We start from the raw sequence: 20,810 nt of genomic DNA, 5'->3' as shown, positions 1-20,810 counted from the left end.
AGCGCACAGCGCCTTGCGGCACAGGAGGGGTGGGTGGTCTCCAATCACAGGAGGGGTGGGTGGTCTCCAATCAGGGCACAGCGCCTCGCGGCACAGGAGGGGTGGGTGGTCTTCAATCAGGGCACAGCGCCTCGCGGCACAGGAGGGGTGGGTGGTCTCCAATCAGCGCACAGCGCCTTGCGGCACAGGAGGGGTGGGTGGTCTCCAATCACAGGAGGGGTGGGTGGTCTCCAATCAGGGCACAGCGCCTCGCGGCACAGGAGGGGTGGGTGGTCTTCAATCAGGGCACAGCGCCTCGCTGCACAGGAGGGGTGGGTGGTCTCCAATCAGCGCACAGCACCTCGCGGCACAGGAGGGGTGGGTGGTCTCCAATCGGCACAGCGCCTCGCGGCACAGGAGGGGTGGGTGGTCTTCAATCAGGGCACAGCGCCTCGCGGCACAGGAGGGGTGGGTGGTCTTCAATCAGCGCACAGCGCCTCGCAGCACAGGAGGGGTGGGTGGTCTCCAATCACAGGAGGGGTGGGTGGTCTTCAATCAGCGCACAGCGCCCCGCGGCACAGGAGGGGTGGGTGGTCTCCAATCAGCGCACAGCGCCTCGTGGCACAGGAGGGGTGGGTGGTCTCCAATCACAGGAGGGGTCGGTGGTCTCCAATCAGCGCACAGCGCCCCGCGGCACAGGAGCGGTGGGTGGTCTCCAATCACAGGAGGGGTGGGCCTTTATAGCCCGTCCAGTTGTGCACAGCTCACGCCCCCTTGTCTGTTCCCTCCCTGCAGCTCCTCCACGCCGAGGCTTCGGGGGAAGCCGAGTGTCACCGTGCCCTCCACGCACGAATCCTGACGGCAAGGGCAGCTGGAGGACTTCTCACTGACAGGTCTCCAGGGCTAATGGCGCCGTGTATTGTGTCCTCCATACTCCAGCGCTCTGCATCCTGAGGGTCGCCCCCTCCATAGCCTCATAGGGGGCTACAGAGCGGCTCGGACGGCAGAAGGGGCTGCAGCCACCATGTCACGTGGAGATCTACATGGGTATCACACTGTAGGGGGCACAGGGCGAGGGGGGGCGCTGCTGCAGCCGGAGGAAGGAGGGCGCAGAAAGGCTTTTCTTTTTCTGGAGGGATGTGCTGAAATTGTAGGGGTTTTATTTCAATTTTTCTATAACCCTATGAGGGTTGGTTCCTCTGCGTGATAAGTTGATGTTTTGTAAGAGACCGTATAGAAATGGGTAAAAAAGAAAAAATCCAAGAGGGGTGTAATAGTGGGCAGAACACCCCCCCCCCCCCCCCCCCCTCCCTCCCTCCCCCAAGAAAAAAATGCCATTTTAGCCATTACTTTTTGGGGTTGTTTTTGCAGCCTTTATTGAGTGGTATAAATGACTTGTCAGGTCGCTACCATTATGGTGATGATAATCTTGTCTAGAGTGTATGTATACGAATCTAGGCCATGTGAAAACTCAGACAAATATTCAATATAAATTATACTTCTCAAATCTTTTTTTTCAAATATTTTTTTTTTTCATAAAACTTAGTTATAGATGAAATGAATAATCTGTGCAATTTTAGTCCCAGCTGGTGAAGTCTTAAGAGATGAAGGCCTGTTAGGATGTGTCCACGCACAATGGCGCTGATATTTCTGTGGTAAATGCAGAACATTAAGTCCCCAGCACTGGTCACACTGCGGCTCTTCTCTGCAGAAGGTTATGGTTTCCTAAAATCTCCACCCCCACCTTACTAGCTACTGTGATGGGTAGCAGATGATGCGCACAGATGTATGGATGTACCCTTACAGAAGCTAATGGGTGCTTGTCCTGCTGGAGAGACTGTTAGGGTATGTTCACACGTTCCTGATTTCCCTCCTTTTTTTTCAGGACTAAAAACCGCAGCTCTTGGCAGAAAACGCAGGTCCTTTTTTTTTTTATGTGTTTTTTGATGCGTTTTTTTATGCAGAGTCTGTGTGTTTTTTAGGGTTAAAATGGCTGAAAATACCCTACCCCTAACCTAACCTTAGTGGGGGAGAAAAAAAAATTCTTTTTTTTTTGTCCCTACCTATGGGGGTGACAAGGGGGGGGGTCATTTACTATTTTTTTTTTATTTTGATCACTGAGATAGGTTATATCTCAGTGATCAAAATGCACTTTGGAATGAATCTGCCAGCCGGCAGATTCGGCAGGCGCACTGCGCATGCGCCTGCCATTTTGCAAGATGGCGGTGCCCAGGGAGAAGCCGGACGGACACCGGGAGGCCGGGTAAGTATAAGGGGGGGAGATTAGGGCACGGGGGGGTGGGATTGGGGCACGGGGGGCAGCCACACTGCAGCGGTTCTGCACCACAAACCACAGTAAAACCCGCAGATATATTTTTGATCTGCGGGTTTGACCTCACAATGGAGGTCTATGGGTGCAGAACCGCTGCAGTTCCGCAAAAAGAAGTGACATGGTACTTCTTTTTTACCGCGGCAATTCAGTGCGGCTTTTTTCGCGATTTTCCGCAATGTGGGCACAGCAGTTCCTGTTTTCCATAGGGTACATTGTAATGTACCCTGCATGGAAAACAGCTGCGGACCCGCAGCGGGAAAATCGCGGCGATTCCGCATGAAAAAAAGGATGGTGTGAACATGGCCTTACTGGCTTTGGGGAATGCTGCCATGCAGGAAGTCATTAACCTCTATGGAGATGAGGTGTGTGGCACACAGACAATGCAGGGACAGGTTGGCAGACAGTGAGCGGCTGGAAGTCCATATATGCATACTGCTTACCAATAATGGGTGTCTACCCCCGGAATGCCACCATTGTGAAGCTGGCTATGGCCCAATACAGCCTCTATCTCCATTCACCATCTGTTACTGATTTACAGAAAGGAATGTCATGTACTATAGAGAATTTGACAATGGTCATGTGACCTTGAGAACACCCTATTAATGATTAATGCTGTATTAACCCTTGTATGACACTCCTTTTACTTTTTTTTTTTTTTTTTTTTTAGGACTGATCTCCTGTATGTTGCTTGGTGGGATATAGATTTCTGCAGATACTGATTCATAGGCTCCTCAGCATGCCTGGTAAGTATGTATTTTAGTCGGAGGTTCTAGTGTGGTGCTGGCAGTCTGTGAGTGAGGAGGGATGTACACCCAACGTGATCCTACATGTGGCCCCAGTCGCATGGCCTCCCAATAAGTCAGTTGTGGGTGTGAGATATATATATATATATATATATATATATATTTTATTTTTTCCAAGGAAACTTTCTCGAGATCTATGTATCAGTGCTTTGTGTATGTAGCTTACTATAAATGTAACTTGGTAACAATGAAATTTCTGGGGGACAAAGTGTGGGATCCCCCAAAGTTTTATTAACCAGCTGTGGAAAGCGGACAGCTTGGGGCAGGTGTTTACAGCCTGGTGACTTCAAGCTCAGGGTTTAGTAATGGAGAGTAGTGATGAGCGAGTACTCCTTGTTCTGGTTTTCCTGAACACGCTCGGGTGGTCTCCGAGTATTTTTTTAGTGCTCGGAGATTACGAGATTACGTTTTCATCGCTGCAGTTGAATGATTTACATCTGTTAGCCTGCTTGATTACATGTGGGGATTCCCTAGCAACCAGGCAACCCCCACATGTACTCAGCCTGGCTAATGGCTGTAAATCAACTGCAGCGATGAAAACTAAATCTCTGAATACTAACAAATACTTGGAGATCAGCCAAGCGTGTTCAGGAAAACCAGAACAAGGAGTTCATCACTTCTGATACAGGAAAGCAATATATCTTGGTACCGTGTTAGCCAGTAGATGACAAATTGCAAGCTTTCTACCATCTTTTCAGTTAGCCATGTACTCAGCCTGGCTAGCAGCCGTAAATCATGCAGCTGCGTCAACAAACTAAAATCTCTGAACACTAACAAATACTTGGACACCACCCAAGCAATGAGTACACTCGCTCATCACTATAATAATCCATTTTGTTCATAGATGACTCTAGCTCTGCTACATCTACTTTGCATGTGGAACGCTGGCATGATGCGAGGATTCAGTATGCCAGGCAGCAGAGACCATGGGCTGTGTGTGACTGTGCTGTTCAGTGCCTTGAGGGGATGTGAAGTGTTAATAATCAATGAACTCTGTTCACCTCAATATCAGGATTGTGTGTATTTGGTTTTGATAGCATCCCTGTTTTCTCTGCTGCTTATGGAACAGTGGCCAGAATACTAAGCTCTGTATAACCCCTGAGCCAGATCGCTGATGGGCAGCTTTGTGTGCACTGCTCATTGTCAGCAAGCTGGACTGCCTGGCACGTGACACAAAGTCCAGCAGTGATTATCTCCTGCTGATAAAACGCTGATTTGTATTGAGACTACATCAAACTGCTGAGCAAATGACATATCCCTGGAATCGGGGGGGGGGGGGGGGGGGGGGGTTCTGCCCATATATTATGGTTGTCAGATTAAGTAACAAACACCTGCTGACACATTCCCTTTTATCAAGTGGTCTTTTGGTGATATTGCACCATTATACAGACTAAAGCCCACCAGTATGGGCAGAGCATGGTATTCTTATTGGTGCCCCACTCCAGTGGTGGTGCTTCTCATCAAAGTTCCCTGCCCATACTCTTATACGCACTTGCTGGCATCTTCACCGGCGCTGCTCCAGTCCCACAACGGACCTTTATTGCTGACCACAAGAAGTAAGTCACAAGCTGTCAATGCAAGTCTGAGAGCCAGGACAGGACTCTAATAAACTTGCATTGAAAAGTGACCTCTAGCAAACACTGAAGCGGTCCAAGAGGTCACAACCTCCTGGAGACAGACGGAGCAGCGGTGAAACAGTGAAGATGGCAGTAGGTAGGTATAAGGCTATGTGCACACGTTATGCAGGTAAACCGCACTGCGGATTTACCACAGTTTTTGTGCGGATTCCACCTGCGGTTTTACACCTGTGGATTCCTATTGTGGAGCAGGTGTAAACCGCAGCGGAATCCGCACAAAGAATTGACATGCTGCGGAATAAACACTGCGTTTCTGCAGCATGTGCACTGCGGATTTGATTTTCCATACGTTTGCATGGTACTGAACGCATGGAAAACTGCTGCGGATCCGCAGCCAAATCCGCAACGTGTGCACATAGCCTTAGTGTGAGGGAACATGGATCAGAAGCGCCACTCCAGCGGTTAACTGAAAAAGACACTGGAGTGGTGCTTTCAAGTGGCTTGTGTAATCTACAGTGTATCTTTCTTTTAATTTTCCAGTTACAGACCAAGCCTTTGTGACCCTTTGCACAAATAACACATACTGCCAAGGTGCATTGGTGTTGGGGAAGTCATTAAGGAATCATGAAACATCCCGCAAGCTGGTGGTAATGATTACATCTCCAGTCTCTGCTCGTATGAGGTAAGACCAGGCATAGATGAAGGCTTTTTTTTTTATTTTTTTATTTTTTTTTTCTCAATGTGTTAAACTGTCAGGAAGAATGCATTGCAGCTTTAACCCCTTCACGACATGCACCATACATGTACTGCGCATGTCGCCTCTCCCTTTTGATGTGGGCTCCAGTGCGGAGCCTAAATCTTTCCCAGCACATGTCGGCTGCTTTGAATTGAACAGCTAATGTGTGCCCCTAGCAGCCACATGTGGAATCGCAATCCACCCATGGCTGTTGGCCTTGCCGCTGTCAGTCTGACAGTGGATTTTAATGTGATCGCGCCGGAAGCATGTCACTAATCCTGCCAGTCGCATGACTGTGGGTTGGCATGACAACCCGGAGTCTACAGTAGACCCCTGTGGTTGTCATTGCCATATTATTATGAGCGCCACTAGACGGTTGGTGCTCATAGTGAGCATTTCTGCTATATAGAGCAGAGCTTAAGCCCTTCTCTGTATAGCGCAAGCAATCGGCTGATAGCAGCTTTTAGTCTCACAAGGAGACTATAGAAGCAAGTGTAAAGTAAGTTTATTATTTAAAAAAAAAAAGCACAAATCCCCCCCCCCCTTTTTTTTTTTTTTTGCCACACTCAAAATAAAACAATTTAAAAAAAAAAAAATACACATGCCGTATTTGGTATCGCAACTTTCAGAATCGCCCGATCTATCAAGATATAAAAAGAATTAATCAGATCGATAAACGGCGGAGCGCAAAAAGTCAAAATGCCAGAATTCACTTTTTTTGTTTTTCTTGCCGCTGCAACATTGCATTAAAATGCAATAATGGGCAATGAAGATTGTAGCTACAAAGCCCTCACCTAGCTAGCCCCAGAAAGACGCTACGGGTCTTGGAAAATGACGCAAACTTTTTTTTTTTTTTTTCACAACTTAAATGGAAAAACAACCTATAGATGTTTGGTGTCTATGACCTCATAATGACCTGAAGAATAATCATGTCAGGTCAGTGTTAGCATTTGGTGAACATGGTAAAAAAAAAAAAAAAATTGTGGAATTGCACTTTTTTTTTTTTTTCCCCCCAGTACATGATATGCTAAAACCAATGGAGTCGTTTAAAAGTACAACTCGTCTCGCAAAAAACAAGTCCTCTCATGGACATATTGACAAAAATAAAAAAAATAAAGTTATGGCTCTGGGGAGCAAATAACAAAAATACAAAAATGGACTGCAGCATGAAGGGGTTAAACCCTCAAACTTCTCCAGTTGAACGAGCTACTAGCAATTTCTGCTTGCGTTTCTATATGCTAAAAAAATATGTATATATGTTGGTCTAGGCTTAAACTGATCAGAGACCTTTTGGGCAGACCGTATCCCTGCGTCACGTCTAATGCTGGGCCTTGTGATGGTGTGGGACCAAAGGGAACCCTGGTGCCCCTTCAGGCCCTGCACTAGGCATACGGTATTTTGGGTGTGCCTGACGTGTCCCTCAAACACTGAATACTATACACCACTGCTCAGTTTCCATATACTTCTCTGTTTTTAAGGACAATTCTCGGCAACGTTTTTGATGAAGTTTTGGAGGTGGACACGCTAGATAGCGCAGATTTAGTGCGGCTGTCCTTGCTCAAACGTCCAGAACTTGGAGTCACTTTCACCAAAATACAGTGTTGGACCCTTACCCAGTATACAAAGTGTGTGTACATGGATGCAGACACAATTGTAAGTGCACTTTTTTTTTTTTTTTTTTTTTATTCTATGTAATCTTATGTTGTGTCCACAGTCTGGCCAAGGAGAACATTACACTTAGCCTTAGTAAAGGTGTTCACGCTGTGGATTCCATTGCAGAATTTTCCGTAGCGGAGTTGCTAAATCCACAGTGAAAAACCGCTGCGGATTTACAGCGGTTTCTTTTGCGGTTTCCTCTGCGGGTTTTCACCTGCAGATTTCTATTGGAGCAGGGGCAAACCCGCAGCGGAATCCGCAGAAAGAATTGACATGCTGCAGAAAATAAACCGCTGCGTTTCCATGCATTTTTTCCACAGCATGTGCACTGCGGATTTCATTTCCCATTGCTTTACATGGTACTGTAAACACATGGGAATCCGCTGCGGATCCGCAGTAAAATCCGCAGCGTGTGCACATACCCTAAAAGTGTTTGGGTTTTTTTTACCAGAGAGAGAACATAGGTTTGACAGGGAAGATATTTGTAGGATTGGATTTGGTGCAAAAACTGCAATGGCATTTTGTGTAAAATAAATATAAAATCACCACCTAGTACATTTTTTTTTTTTTTTTTTTTTTTTTCTACTGATTTCCCACTGTTTCTTTGCAGACAGTTGAAATCTGAAGCATTGTCCCTAAGGGCAGTCTCACACGTCCAGATATTTCCGGTACCGGAATTATCCGTGTGCCGGTGCGTTTCTGTGGCACACGTGCGCCGCCCGTGTGCCCACTGGGTACCACACGCACCGTGCCGGAGACAGTGCTAAAGTTTAGCGCTGTCCCTGGCATCGTGCTGAAGCCCCATTCATATCTTCCCTGCAGCAGCGTTTGCTGTAGAGAAGATGAATATTAGTGTGTAAAATCAATATCCTGGTCCCCATACCTCCCCCACCCCCGCTGTGATTAAAATACTCTCACCCAGCTTCCGGATCCCTCACAGTGTCCTGTCCTGGCCGCACCTTGTACTGTATGAGCAGTCACGTGGGGCCGCTCATTTACAGTAATAAATATGCGGCTCCACCCCCTTTGGGGTGGAGGGATCCAGAAGCTAGGTGAGTATTTTAATCACAGCGGGGGGGTTGCACAGGGGGTGGGGACCTGGATATTGATTTTACACACTAATATTCATATCTACTCTACAGCAAACGCTCCTGCAGGGAAGATATGAATGGGGATTCAGCACCAGTGGGGGGGTCAGCGCTTAATGTAGCACTGTCTCCTGCACGGCACACGGACAACATCCATGTGCGGTACATGTTTTACACGGACCCATTGACTTTAATGGGTCCGTGTAATCCATGCGCTCCCACGAACACTGACATGTCTCCGTGTTTGGCACACGGAGACACTGTCCGCAAAAAATCAATGACACCTGAAAAGATGCATTGATTTTAATGTGTCTACGTGTGTCAGTGGCTCCGGTACGTGAGGAAACTGTCACCACACGTACCGGAGCCACTGACGTGTGAAACCGGCCTAAGGGTGTGTATCTCTCTTCTGTCTGAACAATCCACCATTTATATTTTTTTATTTTTTTTAACGTATGACACTACGATGTCTGTTACAGGCTCTCCGTAATATCGATGAATTATTCGACCGGGAAGAATTTTCAGCAGCTCCTGATTCCGGTTGGCCTGACTGTTTTAATAGTGGGGTGTTTGTCTTCAGACCATCACTGGAAACTTTTGGACGTCTTCTGCAGTATGCAGAAGACAATGGCAGCTTTGATGGTAAGGTTACAGTCAATATAGCGGTATCTTGTAGTTCTTCATATATTGGTCAAGATAGTCCAGAACTTTTAAGTTCATGTCACGTACTTTATATAAAAAAAAGTCTGGGTGTTGACCATTATGGCTTCTACGTCACAGCCTTATGATAACAAATTATGTTCTGTCTAGCTGTACGTAAAGCGGTGGAACTTATTCTGTTACTCCATGTTTCTTACAGGCGGTGACCAGGGCCTGCTTAACAGTTTCTTTAGCAACTGGGCAACAGCAGACATCAGCAAACATTTGCCTTTCATCTATAACTTGAGCATAAGTTCTATATACACTTATATACCTGCATTTAAACAGTAAGTAACAATGATCCAGCTGAATGGAACTGAGCCGAGTGTTATACAGCACATGCTGTGCTGATAGCGCACACTTTAAGAGGTGTGTTGTTTGTCTGTTTTTTTTGTTTTTTTTAAGTAACTTTGAGCATTAGGCCGGCGTCACACTGGCATATTGCATCCGATGCGAGATCATCGGATGCGATATGCTAATGACACTCGGCTCCTGCTTGCAGCAGAGCAAGAGCCGAGTGTCATGCGTCTGCTCCGATTCTCTTGCACAGGGAGGATCGGAGCACAGCTGCGGAGGAGGCGGAGAAATGAATTTCTCCATCTCCTCCATTGCTGGGGTCCGCTTATAAGGCACATCACTCTGATATCTGAGTGGTGTGCGCTGTCTGACTCTCACCCATTGGCTTATATGGGTGCGAGTGAGCCGAGAGTTTTCCTCGGTCCGAGACAATCGCAGCATGCTGCGATTGTCTCGGACCGAGAAAAACAGCCGACAAAAAGTCGGCTGCTGGGAGCGGCACCATATGTTAACATTGGTACGAGTGCAATGTGACTTTTTTTTTTTTTTTATTAATCGTATTGCACTCGGCCGTTTTAAACGCCAGTGTGACGCCGGCCTTAGGTAGACCTCTTTAGACTTGTCTAACCACTACATAAAAAAAAATCCGCTCTGCTGCACCTGCTCAGGACTGAATTTAGGCGTGCATAGTGATGTCAAATGTTACATGACAATTAGAAATGTGTGAGCTCATCCTGTTCTCAAAATTATCAGTTCTTGTTTCTAGACAGTAAAATATCTCTGTGGAATCTGTAATAAGTGACATCAGATATGTCCCATAATAAATCCTCAAATGCCAATCACTACATTTGGACAATATTAAAGGGGATGTCCAGGACAATGAAAATATAGCTACCTTGTATTAAAAATAGCATTTTGCCTTTCTTCGTGTGATATTGGAGCGCTTTCTTTCACTGATCAACCGCAGCAGATATAACCTATAGACAAGGGTGGTGCTGTTCTTGGAAGAAAGCATTGTTTTTCTAATTTTTGAATCCCTTTAAATACAATCACAGCTTTCATTTGAAATAGTGGTGATCTAGAGGAAAATCGGTTATTTAGCTAAGCATAAGTGTTATAGCCATGCTCTAATCAGTTAAGGTACCGTCACACTAAGCGACGCTGCAGCGATACCGACAACAATGTCGATCGCTGCAGCGTCACTGTTTGGTCGCTGGAGAGCTGTCACACACAGCTCTCCAGCGACCAACGATCCCGAGGTCCCCGGTAACCAGGGTAAACATCGGGTTACTAAGCGCGGCCCTGCGCTTAGTAACCCGATGTTTACCCTGGTTACCAGTGAAGACATCGCTGGATCGGTGTCACACACGCCGATCCAGCGATGTCAGCGGGAGATCCAGCGACCAAATAAAGTTCTGGACTTTCCTCAGCGACCAATGATCTCCCAGCAGGGGCCTGATCGTTGGTCGCTGTCACACATAACGATTTCCTTAACGATATCGTTGCTACGTCACAAAAAGCAACAATATCGTTAACTATATCGTTATGTGTGACGGTACCTTTAGTCCTGACTAACAATTAAAGTGAATAACTTCATTATCCCATGACTATGGTACAGTGGTCGCATAAGGCTCATTGTGTCAGTCTGTGGTCCAATAAAACAGAAGAGCTAATGTGACTTGCTGGCTATGATGGAAAGAACACTGAATTCCAACTTGAAGTGTCAACAGATGAGTCGGTGCCTGTTCTGCTTCCACCACTGAAGGAATCTTGCTAGAAGCATGTGAGCGATGAAGCAATTAATGGCCTGGACATGTGCGGATTTTAAATAATGTAGACCTCTGGGTGTGGGTCTGCTACTTGCCTGCGGGAGGGATAACACCCCAGTGCATTGAGGACAGCAGGTGGTCGGAGGCCATATGATGCTCTGGGAAGCCTTTTGGTCTTGGCATTCATGTGGCTGTTACTTTGACATATAGGTTATAACTTTAGTAAAGACCAAGTACACTGCTTCATAGTGGCAACATGAGCTAATAGCAGTGTCCTTTTTTTTTTTTTTTTTTGAAAGAATATTTGCTACACTGCAAATGCTGTTCATTGATGGATGGAGGAACGTGGCCTAAAGTTTGTGATGACTTTGCCTCCACCTTCTCCAGATCTCAGTATGATCGAACTGCAGGATGTCCTGCAAAGACCATTCCATTGGGGTCGCACCTCACAAGTTACAGAACTTCAAGGATCTGTGGTTAACATCTTGGTGCATATAGAGATGTTCCAATGGCTCAGATCTGTTATGATGGCACAGTAGGATCTCACAATATTGGGTCATCTCAATATTGTATTGAAATATTCCTTGTGTGTAATAACAGAATAAAGTCTGCACATTTCTCTTACAGGTTTGGATCAGAGGCAAAAGTTGTTCATTTTATAGGTACTCCAAAACCTTGGAGTTGTAAATATAACCCACAAACAAAATGGATTGTAGAGGAGGAAGCGCTAAACGGACATCAGCACCTTTTATTCTTTGTCCACTGGTGGGAGATCTACACTTCTGACATTTTACCTTTCTTAACGGAACAAGAGGAGTTTAACACCACAGATAATGAGGTAAATCTACGAGTCTTAAGTTTGGATACCATCTGTTAGCATTTTTGAGATGTCCTCTAAAATTGTCAGATTTATTGACATGCTAAGTTTTGTTTTAATTTCCTTCAGCTTCAATGTGGAGGAATAGAACTTCAGATAAAAAATGAAAATCCGTCTTCTGACTGCTCTGAGGGAGCGCATTGTGCCGATCCTGGGATCCCTGTAAGTATCTGGTGTCTTGTTACACATTGAATTGTATTCATGATGGTTGTGGTAAAAAAATTCACACAAACTTGGTAAATTCTCCCTCAAGAATTTCCTATTGTGCTTTTCTTCAGCACTCCCACGGTTAATACAAAGGGACACTTATGATGCCATCGTTCGTTCTGAATTATGGACACACGTACAGGATTATTCTTCGTGACACTGTCAAATTTGATAAAGATTCATCAAACGGGCGAGAGTAGTTCCAGCCTTTCTCTTGAGTAAAAATGGTCTCCTTTTTTCAAAATTAAATTCGTAGGTACACAGCCCTCAAAGACAGTGTGGTGTGATTGCCTTTCAGTTATTTGTTTGAAAGATTATGGTAGCAATTCCCACAGCAGGATTCAGGAGATCCAGATAGATATAGATATCTATCTATCTAATTTTTTTTTTTTTTTTTTTTTTTTTAAACCTTGTAAAACTGCCCCATTGTATTGTAAATGTATTTGCAAAGTTCCATCTGTTAGAGTGACACTTTATGCAGAAATCCTATTTAATGCACAGATTGAATGCTGTCAGTGGTCAATTACCTTATGTTATGGCAGTATCAGTGAGGGTAAAGGTACCTTCACACTGAACAATATCGCTAGCGATCCGTGACGTTGCAGCGTCCTGGCTATTGATATCGTTCAGTTTGACACTGCTGCGATCAGGATCCTGCTGTGCCATCGTTGGTCGGCGCAGAAAGTCCAGAACTTTATTTCGTCGCTGGACCTCCCGCAGACATCACTGAATTGGCGATGTCTTCACTGGTAACCAGGGTAAACATCGGGTTACTAAGCGCAGGGCCGCGCTTAGTAACCCAACGTTTACCCTGGTTACCAGTGTAAATGTAAAAAAAACAAACACTACATACTTACATTCCGGTGTCTGTCCTCTCCGGCGCTCTGCTTCTCTACACTGTAAGCGCAGCGGCCGGAAAGCACAGCGGTGACGTCACCGCTGTGCTCTGCTTTCCGGCCGGCGCTTAGTGCAGAGAAGCAGAGTGCCGGAGAGGACAGACACCGGAATGTAAGTATGTAGAGTTTTTTTGTTTGTTTTTTTTTGTTTTTTTTAACGCTGGTAACCAGGGTAACATCGGGTTACTAAGCAGCCCTGCACTTAGTAACCCGATGTTTACCCTGGTTACCAGGGGACTTCAGCATCGTTGGTCGCTGGAGAGCTGTCTGTGTGACAGCTCTCCAGCGACCACACAGCGACGCTACAGGGATCGTTGTCTAGATCGCTGCAGCGTCGCTTAATGTGACGGTACCTTAACTTATGGGAAATTTCTGTTCTTTGCTTGCAGATTTGTCAGATTGCAGGCAGTAGTCCATAGTCAATTAATGGGTTCGCTGGGTAACTTGTGCGTCACAATATTGTAATGTGCCCACAATGTCTCTGATAACTTACTGTATTTTTCGGACTACAAGATGCACTCCTCCAACCCCCCCCCCCACAAAAAAAGGGGGTGCCTCTTATAGTTGGGATGCAGGCTTACCGGCAGTGGTGTGGCGGTGGCAGAGGTGCGTGGATGATGAGCAGTATGGCGTGAGCGGGGTCCCTTCCAAAGGTGACGCAGCGGCCTGGTAAGCAGCAGAGCTGGGAGAATCATGGCTTTATCGGTGGCAGCGGCCATCTTCCTGAGGCCGCGCGTGTGCAGATGGAGTGCTCTGCTTCCCGGGGCTTCAGGAAAATGGCCGTGGGAGGCCGCGCGTGCGCAGATGGAGATCGTGGCGGCCATTTTCCTGAAGCCAAGATCTAAATCTGTAAACTCTGCTTCAGGAAAATGGCCGCTACGATCTCCATCTGCGCATGCGTGGCCTCCCACAGCCATGAAGCAGAGCACTTCATCTACGCACGCGTGGCCTCAGGAAGATGGCGGCCGCCGCCACCGATAAAGCCATGATTACCCAGCTCTGCTGCTTACCGGGCCGCTGCGTCACCTCACCTTTGGAAGGGACCCTGCTCACGCCATACCGCTCACTGCGCCTCATCATCCCTGCACCTCTTCGCCGCCACAGCACGGCTGCAAACAACCCCCACCCCCATGGACACCAGGTAGTGGCGTCGCCCACCTAAACAGGAAGGGACCCTGCTCGGGTGCATGCCATATCGCCCACGGCACCTCTGCCAACACCATTTCTCCTGTGACCCTGCTCTGCAACCGCCAGCCCTCAGGTAAAATACTGTAAATTCGGACAATAAGACAGACCCCATCTTATATAAAAAAAAAAAATTCTTTTTCTTCAATTTTCACCCCAAATTTGGGGTGCGTCTTATGGTCTGAAAAAATACGGTAATATTGGGGAACTATGTCGACTATCCTCCTAATTTGTTAAAAGGGTGCTATTTTGAAATAGTTTGCTATAAACTGCACACCTCCTCCTTGTGTTCGGTTTCTGGTATCTCTGATCAGTGTTACTGAATGCTTGCCTGGGTTTTTGTTTGTTTTTGTTTTTTTGTAGCTGTTTAGAATAAGTGGTCATTCCTCGAGTACATATGACACCATTTCTGGCCATCATATGAATTCGAATCCTGTGTGGAGTTTTTTCTGTAATGCATTGTAAAGAGAACTTTTGAGAACAGGGATGTGTATCTAACTGCTGTCTTTCTAGCAAACCAGTAGTAGTTCTCAACAGCGTGCACTTGATGACAGTCTTCAAGGTCAAGACCTACTCCCCTCCCAACTCAGCCCTGAGCCTGTAACTCAAGACTCCTTCCATATGGTATTTCCATTGGCTCTCCTCCATCACCTGCTTCTGTGCTCTTCCTATATGATTTTTGATTTCCTTTTGCTTTCAAAATTACCTAGACATTTAAACTAAGGTGTCAGTATTTAGCCTTTTCTCCATGTAATCAGCTGCTCTCTCCATTGTAATGGTAACTTTATTACTGTTTGCAGTAACACCATGGAATAAAATATTTCTAGATTATTCAGCTTTATTACAACCCGTAATCCCAACTTACCTTTTTTTTTTTTTTTATGGCATGCAATAAGGTTCTGACCTCAGACTCAGATCTTGAAAACAGGCCAGAGGTCCCTTTTGGTATTTCTTCTGCATGTCTGCACTCTGTCACCTGCTGTGCGGAGAATTGCAACACCACTCCAATTAGAGGTGCGGTGTTAGTTGCCACAGTATTCATATGTGGGGGGTAATGTATTAAAAAAAAAAAAAAAAAAAAAAAAAAAAGCAAGCTGAGGTCCTGGCAGTCGGGGGGGCCCCCCACCAATGACTAGGTGATTGCGTGACCTAGTTATATGCCATCACTTCCTATAATGGCACACTCTGTAGTTTGTTAATGTAAAGACCAGCAATTAATGTATATTGACCTACCAGTTCATATCCATTCTAGCTACAAAAGATGTGCCGAATAACAAATGTTTTATTTCTGGTGTTATGTCAGTGCTGCATGCATTTATAGCTGGTAAAGGGGGTGTATACTTCTAGAAAATATCAGTCAACCGACCTAATCTACTGAAAATTCGTAATACTGTAAATATTTTATTCTGTATTGTGATTAGTCAAAATGACAGGCGTATTTGTCTACATATGCATACAGTGATACCATGGACCTTTGCATCCAGTTCATAAAGTATACACCCCTATGTAAGGAAAAGGTTTTAGTTTACAAGTAAAATGTGTACATATACTTTTGTGAATGATCACATTGCTGAAGAATAATCAGAATCTATCATTTAGGTCAGATATCTAAAATGATGTATAGTCCTCACAGTGCCTAGAGTAGAGTTCACACTTTCGGTCGTAGTAAAATGCATCAAATTTTGGGTATAGAAAAAGGACATGGCACAAATGCAGAACTACAACTAAATGAACTTTGGGCATTTTTGACGACTATGGTGCCTTGACACGATCTGTTCCACCTGAGATCTGTCATGAACCTCTCCTACTAGTGACTTTCTTGCTTCAGATGTTGCGTTGACAGATGCTTCTTCTCAGGTCCTTTTCTTCTTCCCCTCTGCGGTTAGTGACGTGTCACTAGTGATAAGCCTACAGGAAGTGGGGAGCCAGCTGTCAGTCAGCATGTCTGTAGAGATGCCCCATAAATATAGCAGACCGTAGGTGAACTAGCTGTTCTCTTGATGAGGTCAAATGAAGCTGGAGCCTGAAATGCCTCATCGCAGGGCAGGCAGTTTTCCCACTACCTGCCAGTTAGTTCTTAGCCCCAAAGTCCCAGTTAATACTACTTAATGTATCAAGTGATACAAGGAAGAATATTACTACACTTGCCAGCTGGGCCAGTGCTGTGACTCTTATGTCCTGACCCTATTGGTCTTCTGGCAGGAGGCATCGGGTGACTGCTGCAGCCAATATTGCTGGGCAACCTCTCGAAGCTAGACTCCAGCCCGACTTTGCACATTGAACCAACTTTCGGTAATAGTTGGCTTCAGGGCTTGTAGTATTAGACTTTTTGACATCATAGTGGACATCTTTAGAAAGTCACTTGTACCTGAAACGGCAAATTTACTTCCAGATTTTTTGCACAAAAAATACATTTGAGGAATAGAGTATGGGTACAATGTGGAAACTTTCTTTTTTTTTTACTGAATTGTAAAAGTTAGATTCACGCACCTCATTTGAGGGAAGGAAGACTCGTAGAAAAATCTGAGGATGCCTTTTAATGTTTGAGCCAAAAGGCTGAACATGCGGGCTCGCTTCTATACTATCCCAACACAATCAAACTGTATTGAGGACCCGCAATATGAAACGGATTGTCCAGCCCAAAAAACAGTTCCTTAATTTAATTATTGGTTTTGTTATTCAGGCTCACCTTTCTAAGTCTGTTTCGGCATTATCCATCCAAGAAGCTGAAGAAGCACTGAAAGCTGAGGAAGAACGCAGGAAATGGGAAGAAGGGCACATTGATTACATGGGAAAGTATTCTTTTGACAATATCCAAAAGAAGCTGGATCGTTTTCTACAGTGACTTCTCTTCCATTACCTCTACAAGGGTGCTGATAACGTTTTTCATTATTTATTGTGCAGTGGCAGGATTATGTTTGATTTACTTGCATTTTTTTCCAATTAAATTGGGATAAAATATTTTGTATGATGTCTCCATTACTCTATCGAAACCACACAAGTACAATTACTGTACTAATCAAACTCACTGGAAACTTCATTAATTTTATTTAGACTTTCAAGACCAAAATATACTTTTTTTTTTTTTTTTTTTTTTTTTTTTAGCAATATTGGATATCCTCTTATAATGCGGAACACATTTTAAAGAATTCACAAAGCCTAGGGGGAGCCTAGATAACCTGAAGGAATCTCTAAAGTCATGGAGGTTGGCACTAATCTTTGAAAGTGGCGCCCCACTCACCGATGGCTAACCCTAATGCACCTTACTATGATCATACAAAAAAACTTGTGACTCCTGACACACAATATCAAAACCATACAGATCGAGGACGAACGCCAAAAATTAATTGAAAAATTGTAGCAGGACTCCAATGTTTGTGTTAGATGCACACATTTATCCATACAGGTCATTCCTGTAAGGAAGGGTTGATAAATTATACAAGTAAGGCCGGACTCGCACTACCGTATAATAGACGAGTGCTAAGCGATAAAAAATCGCATAGCACTCGGACCAATGTTAATCTATGGGGCAGCTCCCATCTGTTTTCTCGGCCTTATTATATGTGTGAGTGAAATCGCAGCATGCTGTGATTTTCACCGTATATCGGCTGAGAATCACCAATGAAAGTCTACGGGTACGAGAAACTAGCACACCACACAGACCATCAGTCTGATTTGCGTGAAATACGCACCGGTGTCCTTTAGAAAAGCTGGCAATGCAGTGTGGTGTACAGTAAAATCACTCTGACAGGTTAGGATGGAATAGATAAAATAAATGTCTACACATTGTGTGTGTGTGTCCCTGTTTCCTGCATGTCATCCATTCCCCAGTTGTGTACAGCCAGGAGCGGCGGAATTAGCAGTGCTCCGGTTGTAAACTAATTAGCTCTTTGAGATGAATTACTGTGTGGGACTTGACTGTACAGCGGACAGGTATGGGATATTGTTGCTGGTTTTTTTTTTGTTTTTTTTTTTCGTTTGTTTTCTTTACCGAAGAACGAGGGCTTCGCTTGAGCATACAATAAAAATATTTAAAGTATTTTAGTGAGAGAATGAAACACAGGTCTTATTTTTAGGGTATGTGTCCACGTTCAGGATTACATCCGGATTAGCTGTGGATTGAACGCTGCATATAGACGCAGCGTTCAACCCGTAATGTCCAGATGTTACAGCATAGTGGAGGGGATTTTATGAAATCCTGTCTCCACTCTGCGTGCGAACATGAATCCGGCGGCCCTGCATTTACAGCAGCGCTTCTTTAGAAGGCAGTATGTCTGTTTACTTTGCGGTGACGCTCTGTCGCCGCAAGGTAAATCACAGGGCTCTATGGGGTGCGGAAATTCCGGATGTGTGCAATGAACACATCCGGAATCACTGCGCGTACAGAAAGGGGCGGTGCTTTGGGCGGTGAGGGTTTTCCGCTCCATCCAAAGTGCCTTGATTATGGACTATGGACACTCACCCCTAATGTGGTGAATATTAACCCTTTCAGACTATTGGATTAATAATGGATATTACCCCATATGCCAGCGCTACAGGGCAATGGGAAGAGAGGCTAAGTGCCTAAGTACAGATGCGTCGTGGCTGGGGCAGATGGCTTTAACCAAGGGTTGGGGCGCCAATAACCATGGTCCCTCTCTAGGATGCTATTATCTGCCCTCAGTCACTGGCTTTCCCTCTCTGGTGGAGAAAATTGCGTGGGAGCCCATGCCAGTTTTTTTCCATGAGTTAACCCTTTAACACCTACAGCTCAAATTTTACACAACTAACACTATTAGTGAGGGGCATATAAAAATTTAACGGATATGCAATGGCTTACTGTATGCAAACCATGTCTCATCCTGTTGGGTTCTGCTATTTTACAGAACCCGACAATTTATCGGCTATTCAGTTATCTAGCTCTGTATGAAATATAAATATATAATGTCTCACTGATACGCGAGAGATACATGTACTATATATATTTACTTATGTTTTCAAGAATATTTGAGGCCATGGATCCATTATGTCCATTTTGAAAGCCGGCAAGAAAACCTCGGCATACGGGTGATGGTGGTTTTTTTTTTTTAATAAAAAATCGCATCCTCGCACTGCATGCGGATCACTATTGGAGAACATTTCTGCAATTCTCATCCATGTAAAACCAGACCGTGTGTTTTTTTTTTTTTTTTTTTTTGTTGTGTGTGACTCCAGCCTAGGTCTGTGGGCTAGACTCGATGCATTTCCCCTTTTGTAGGTTCAACAAGAGTATATAAAGCACTGTACTGATCTGCTGAGATATGGATGGGATGATACAATAAGTCACTGCATGGCACATGGAGATAATATTCAACAGAATTGAGGGCCTAGGCTGTGGAAACCACACAGCTAATATACTCACATACCAGAAGTAAAGGTGACCTGCGTGCTCTTCAATATGCGTTCCATGGCAGTCACCTGCACATGACCGCCGAAACATGTTCTACCATCCTGATAGTAAATATGGTCCCCATCAAGATGAAATAAAACTACCGTAATGGAAATTCTTAAAAAATTCTTAAAATAAGGACTATGATCTATGGGCATAAACACTTGTCTCCATTATTAATCTGGCTTAATGTCACCTTACAATAGCAATGTGACATTAACCCTTCATTACCCCATAGCCCACTGCTACACGGGAGTGGGAAGAGAGAGAGGCCAAGTGCCAGAATAGGCGCATCTTCCAGATGTGCCTTTTCTGGGGTGGCTGGGGGCAGATGCTTTTAGCTGGGGGGGGGGGCAATAACCATGGACCCTCTCCAGGCTATTAATATCTGCCCTCAGTCACTGGCTTTACCATTCTGGCGGAGAAAATTGCACGGGAGCCCACGCCAATTTTTTCCGCGACTTAACCCTTTAATAGCTAGAGCGCCCAAATTTTGCACATACACACTACTAACAGTAGTGTGGAATGGGGCGTGGCTATGGAGTGAGCGAGGAAGGACGCATATCGAGAGAGCTCCTAGAATCCTGTATACATCCTGCATATAAGACCCCCTTCTAAATACACAATTTGCCTCTGCTGGGGCTCCTGGAGGCTGCCGACCCCTGGAAGGGATTACAACGGTGACTGGAAGGAGCCGGAGGAGTGAATATACCTAGCGGAGCGGTGAGCTCCACGTGTGACGGCGGCCATCTTCTTGGGAGGACGCTCTGCGGGCAGACGGCGCGAGGCTGTCTGTGGCTGTGGCTGGAACCCCCCTTAGTCCCCGGACGGTACCTGGCACCTGCGGGTGAGAGCTGCGGGACCCGGGCCCGACGGAGGGACAGAGAGGCTTGCGTTGGTGGCGGCGGCTGTGTGGGCGGCAGTCATTACTGAAGCGCGCGCTCCTGCAGTAGGAGGCGCGGTGCGGCTCATTATCATCGCAGCGCGGCTGGGAAGTGAGCGCTTAACCTGCTATCACTAAGGGGAATCGTGGTGAGTGCTCTGAAAGACTGAGCCCCACGCTCCCCTATTAATCACAGCCCAGTCGGCTGCACTTCTATTGGGCCTCCCCTCTGCTGCCGTCGCTGAAAAAGAACTTTCCCTGTAACAGGGGTTTCCACCATATTGGCAGCCTGTGCCCCCTGATTATATAGCAGTACACCTCCTGACTATAGGGGTGCCCAGCCGGGATACACATCACACACAACCTTGGTGTGACCGTATAATAACTCTGCAGATCTAACTTAATTACTTTGTTGGGCC

At 45.5% G+C, this 20,810-nt stretch overlaps 1 protein-coding gene across 5 annotated transcripts; it reads left to right on the top strand.

The window, feature by feature from the left end:
- Positions 1–744: 744 nt before the first annotated feature.
- LOC138664841 (glycogenin-2-like) lies at positions 745–17,062 on the top strand. Of its 5 annotated transcripts, none has more exons than XM_069751831.1 (10): positions 745–872; positions 2,979–3,054; positions 5,232–5,373; positions 6,906–7,080; positions 8,651–8,813; positions 9,031–9,157; positions 11,564–11,774; positions 11,883–11,975; positions 14,615–14,725; positions 16,785–17,062. In XM_069751831.1, the coding sequence occupies exons 2-10, from the start codon at positions 3,048–3,050 to the stop codon at positions 16,944–16,946; spliced, it is 1,191 nt and encodes a 396-aa protein (XP_069607932.1). In that variant the 5' UTR covers positions 745–872; positions 2,979–3,047; the 3' UTR covers positions 16,947–17,062. The 5 variants fall into 5 exon arrangements, with proteins under 5 accessions (XP_069607932.1, XP_069607934.1, XP_069607936.1 ...); XM_069751832.1 differs by lacking the exon at positions 745–872 and adding an exon at positions 969–1,026; XM_069751833.1 differs by lacking the exon at positions 14,615–14,725.
- The last annotated feature ends 3,748 nt before the right edge of the window (positions 17,063–20,810 follow it).

The sequence above is a fragment of the Ranitomeya imitator genome, chromosome 2 (assembly GCF_032444005.1).
Source record: "Ranitomeya imitator isolate aRanImi1 chromosome 2, aRanImi1.pri, whole genome shotgun sequence".
Classification (NCBI taxonomy): Eukaryota; Metazoa; Chordata; class Amphibia; order Anura; family Dendrobatidae; genus Ranitomeya; species Ranitomeya imitator.
The sequence above is the reverse complement of the archived record's forward strand: the minus strand, read 5'-3'. Positions and strand labels throughout refer to the sequence as shown.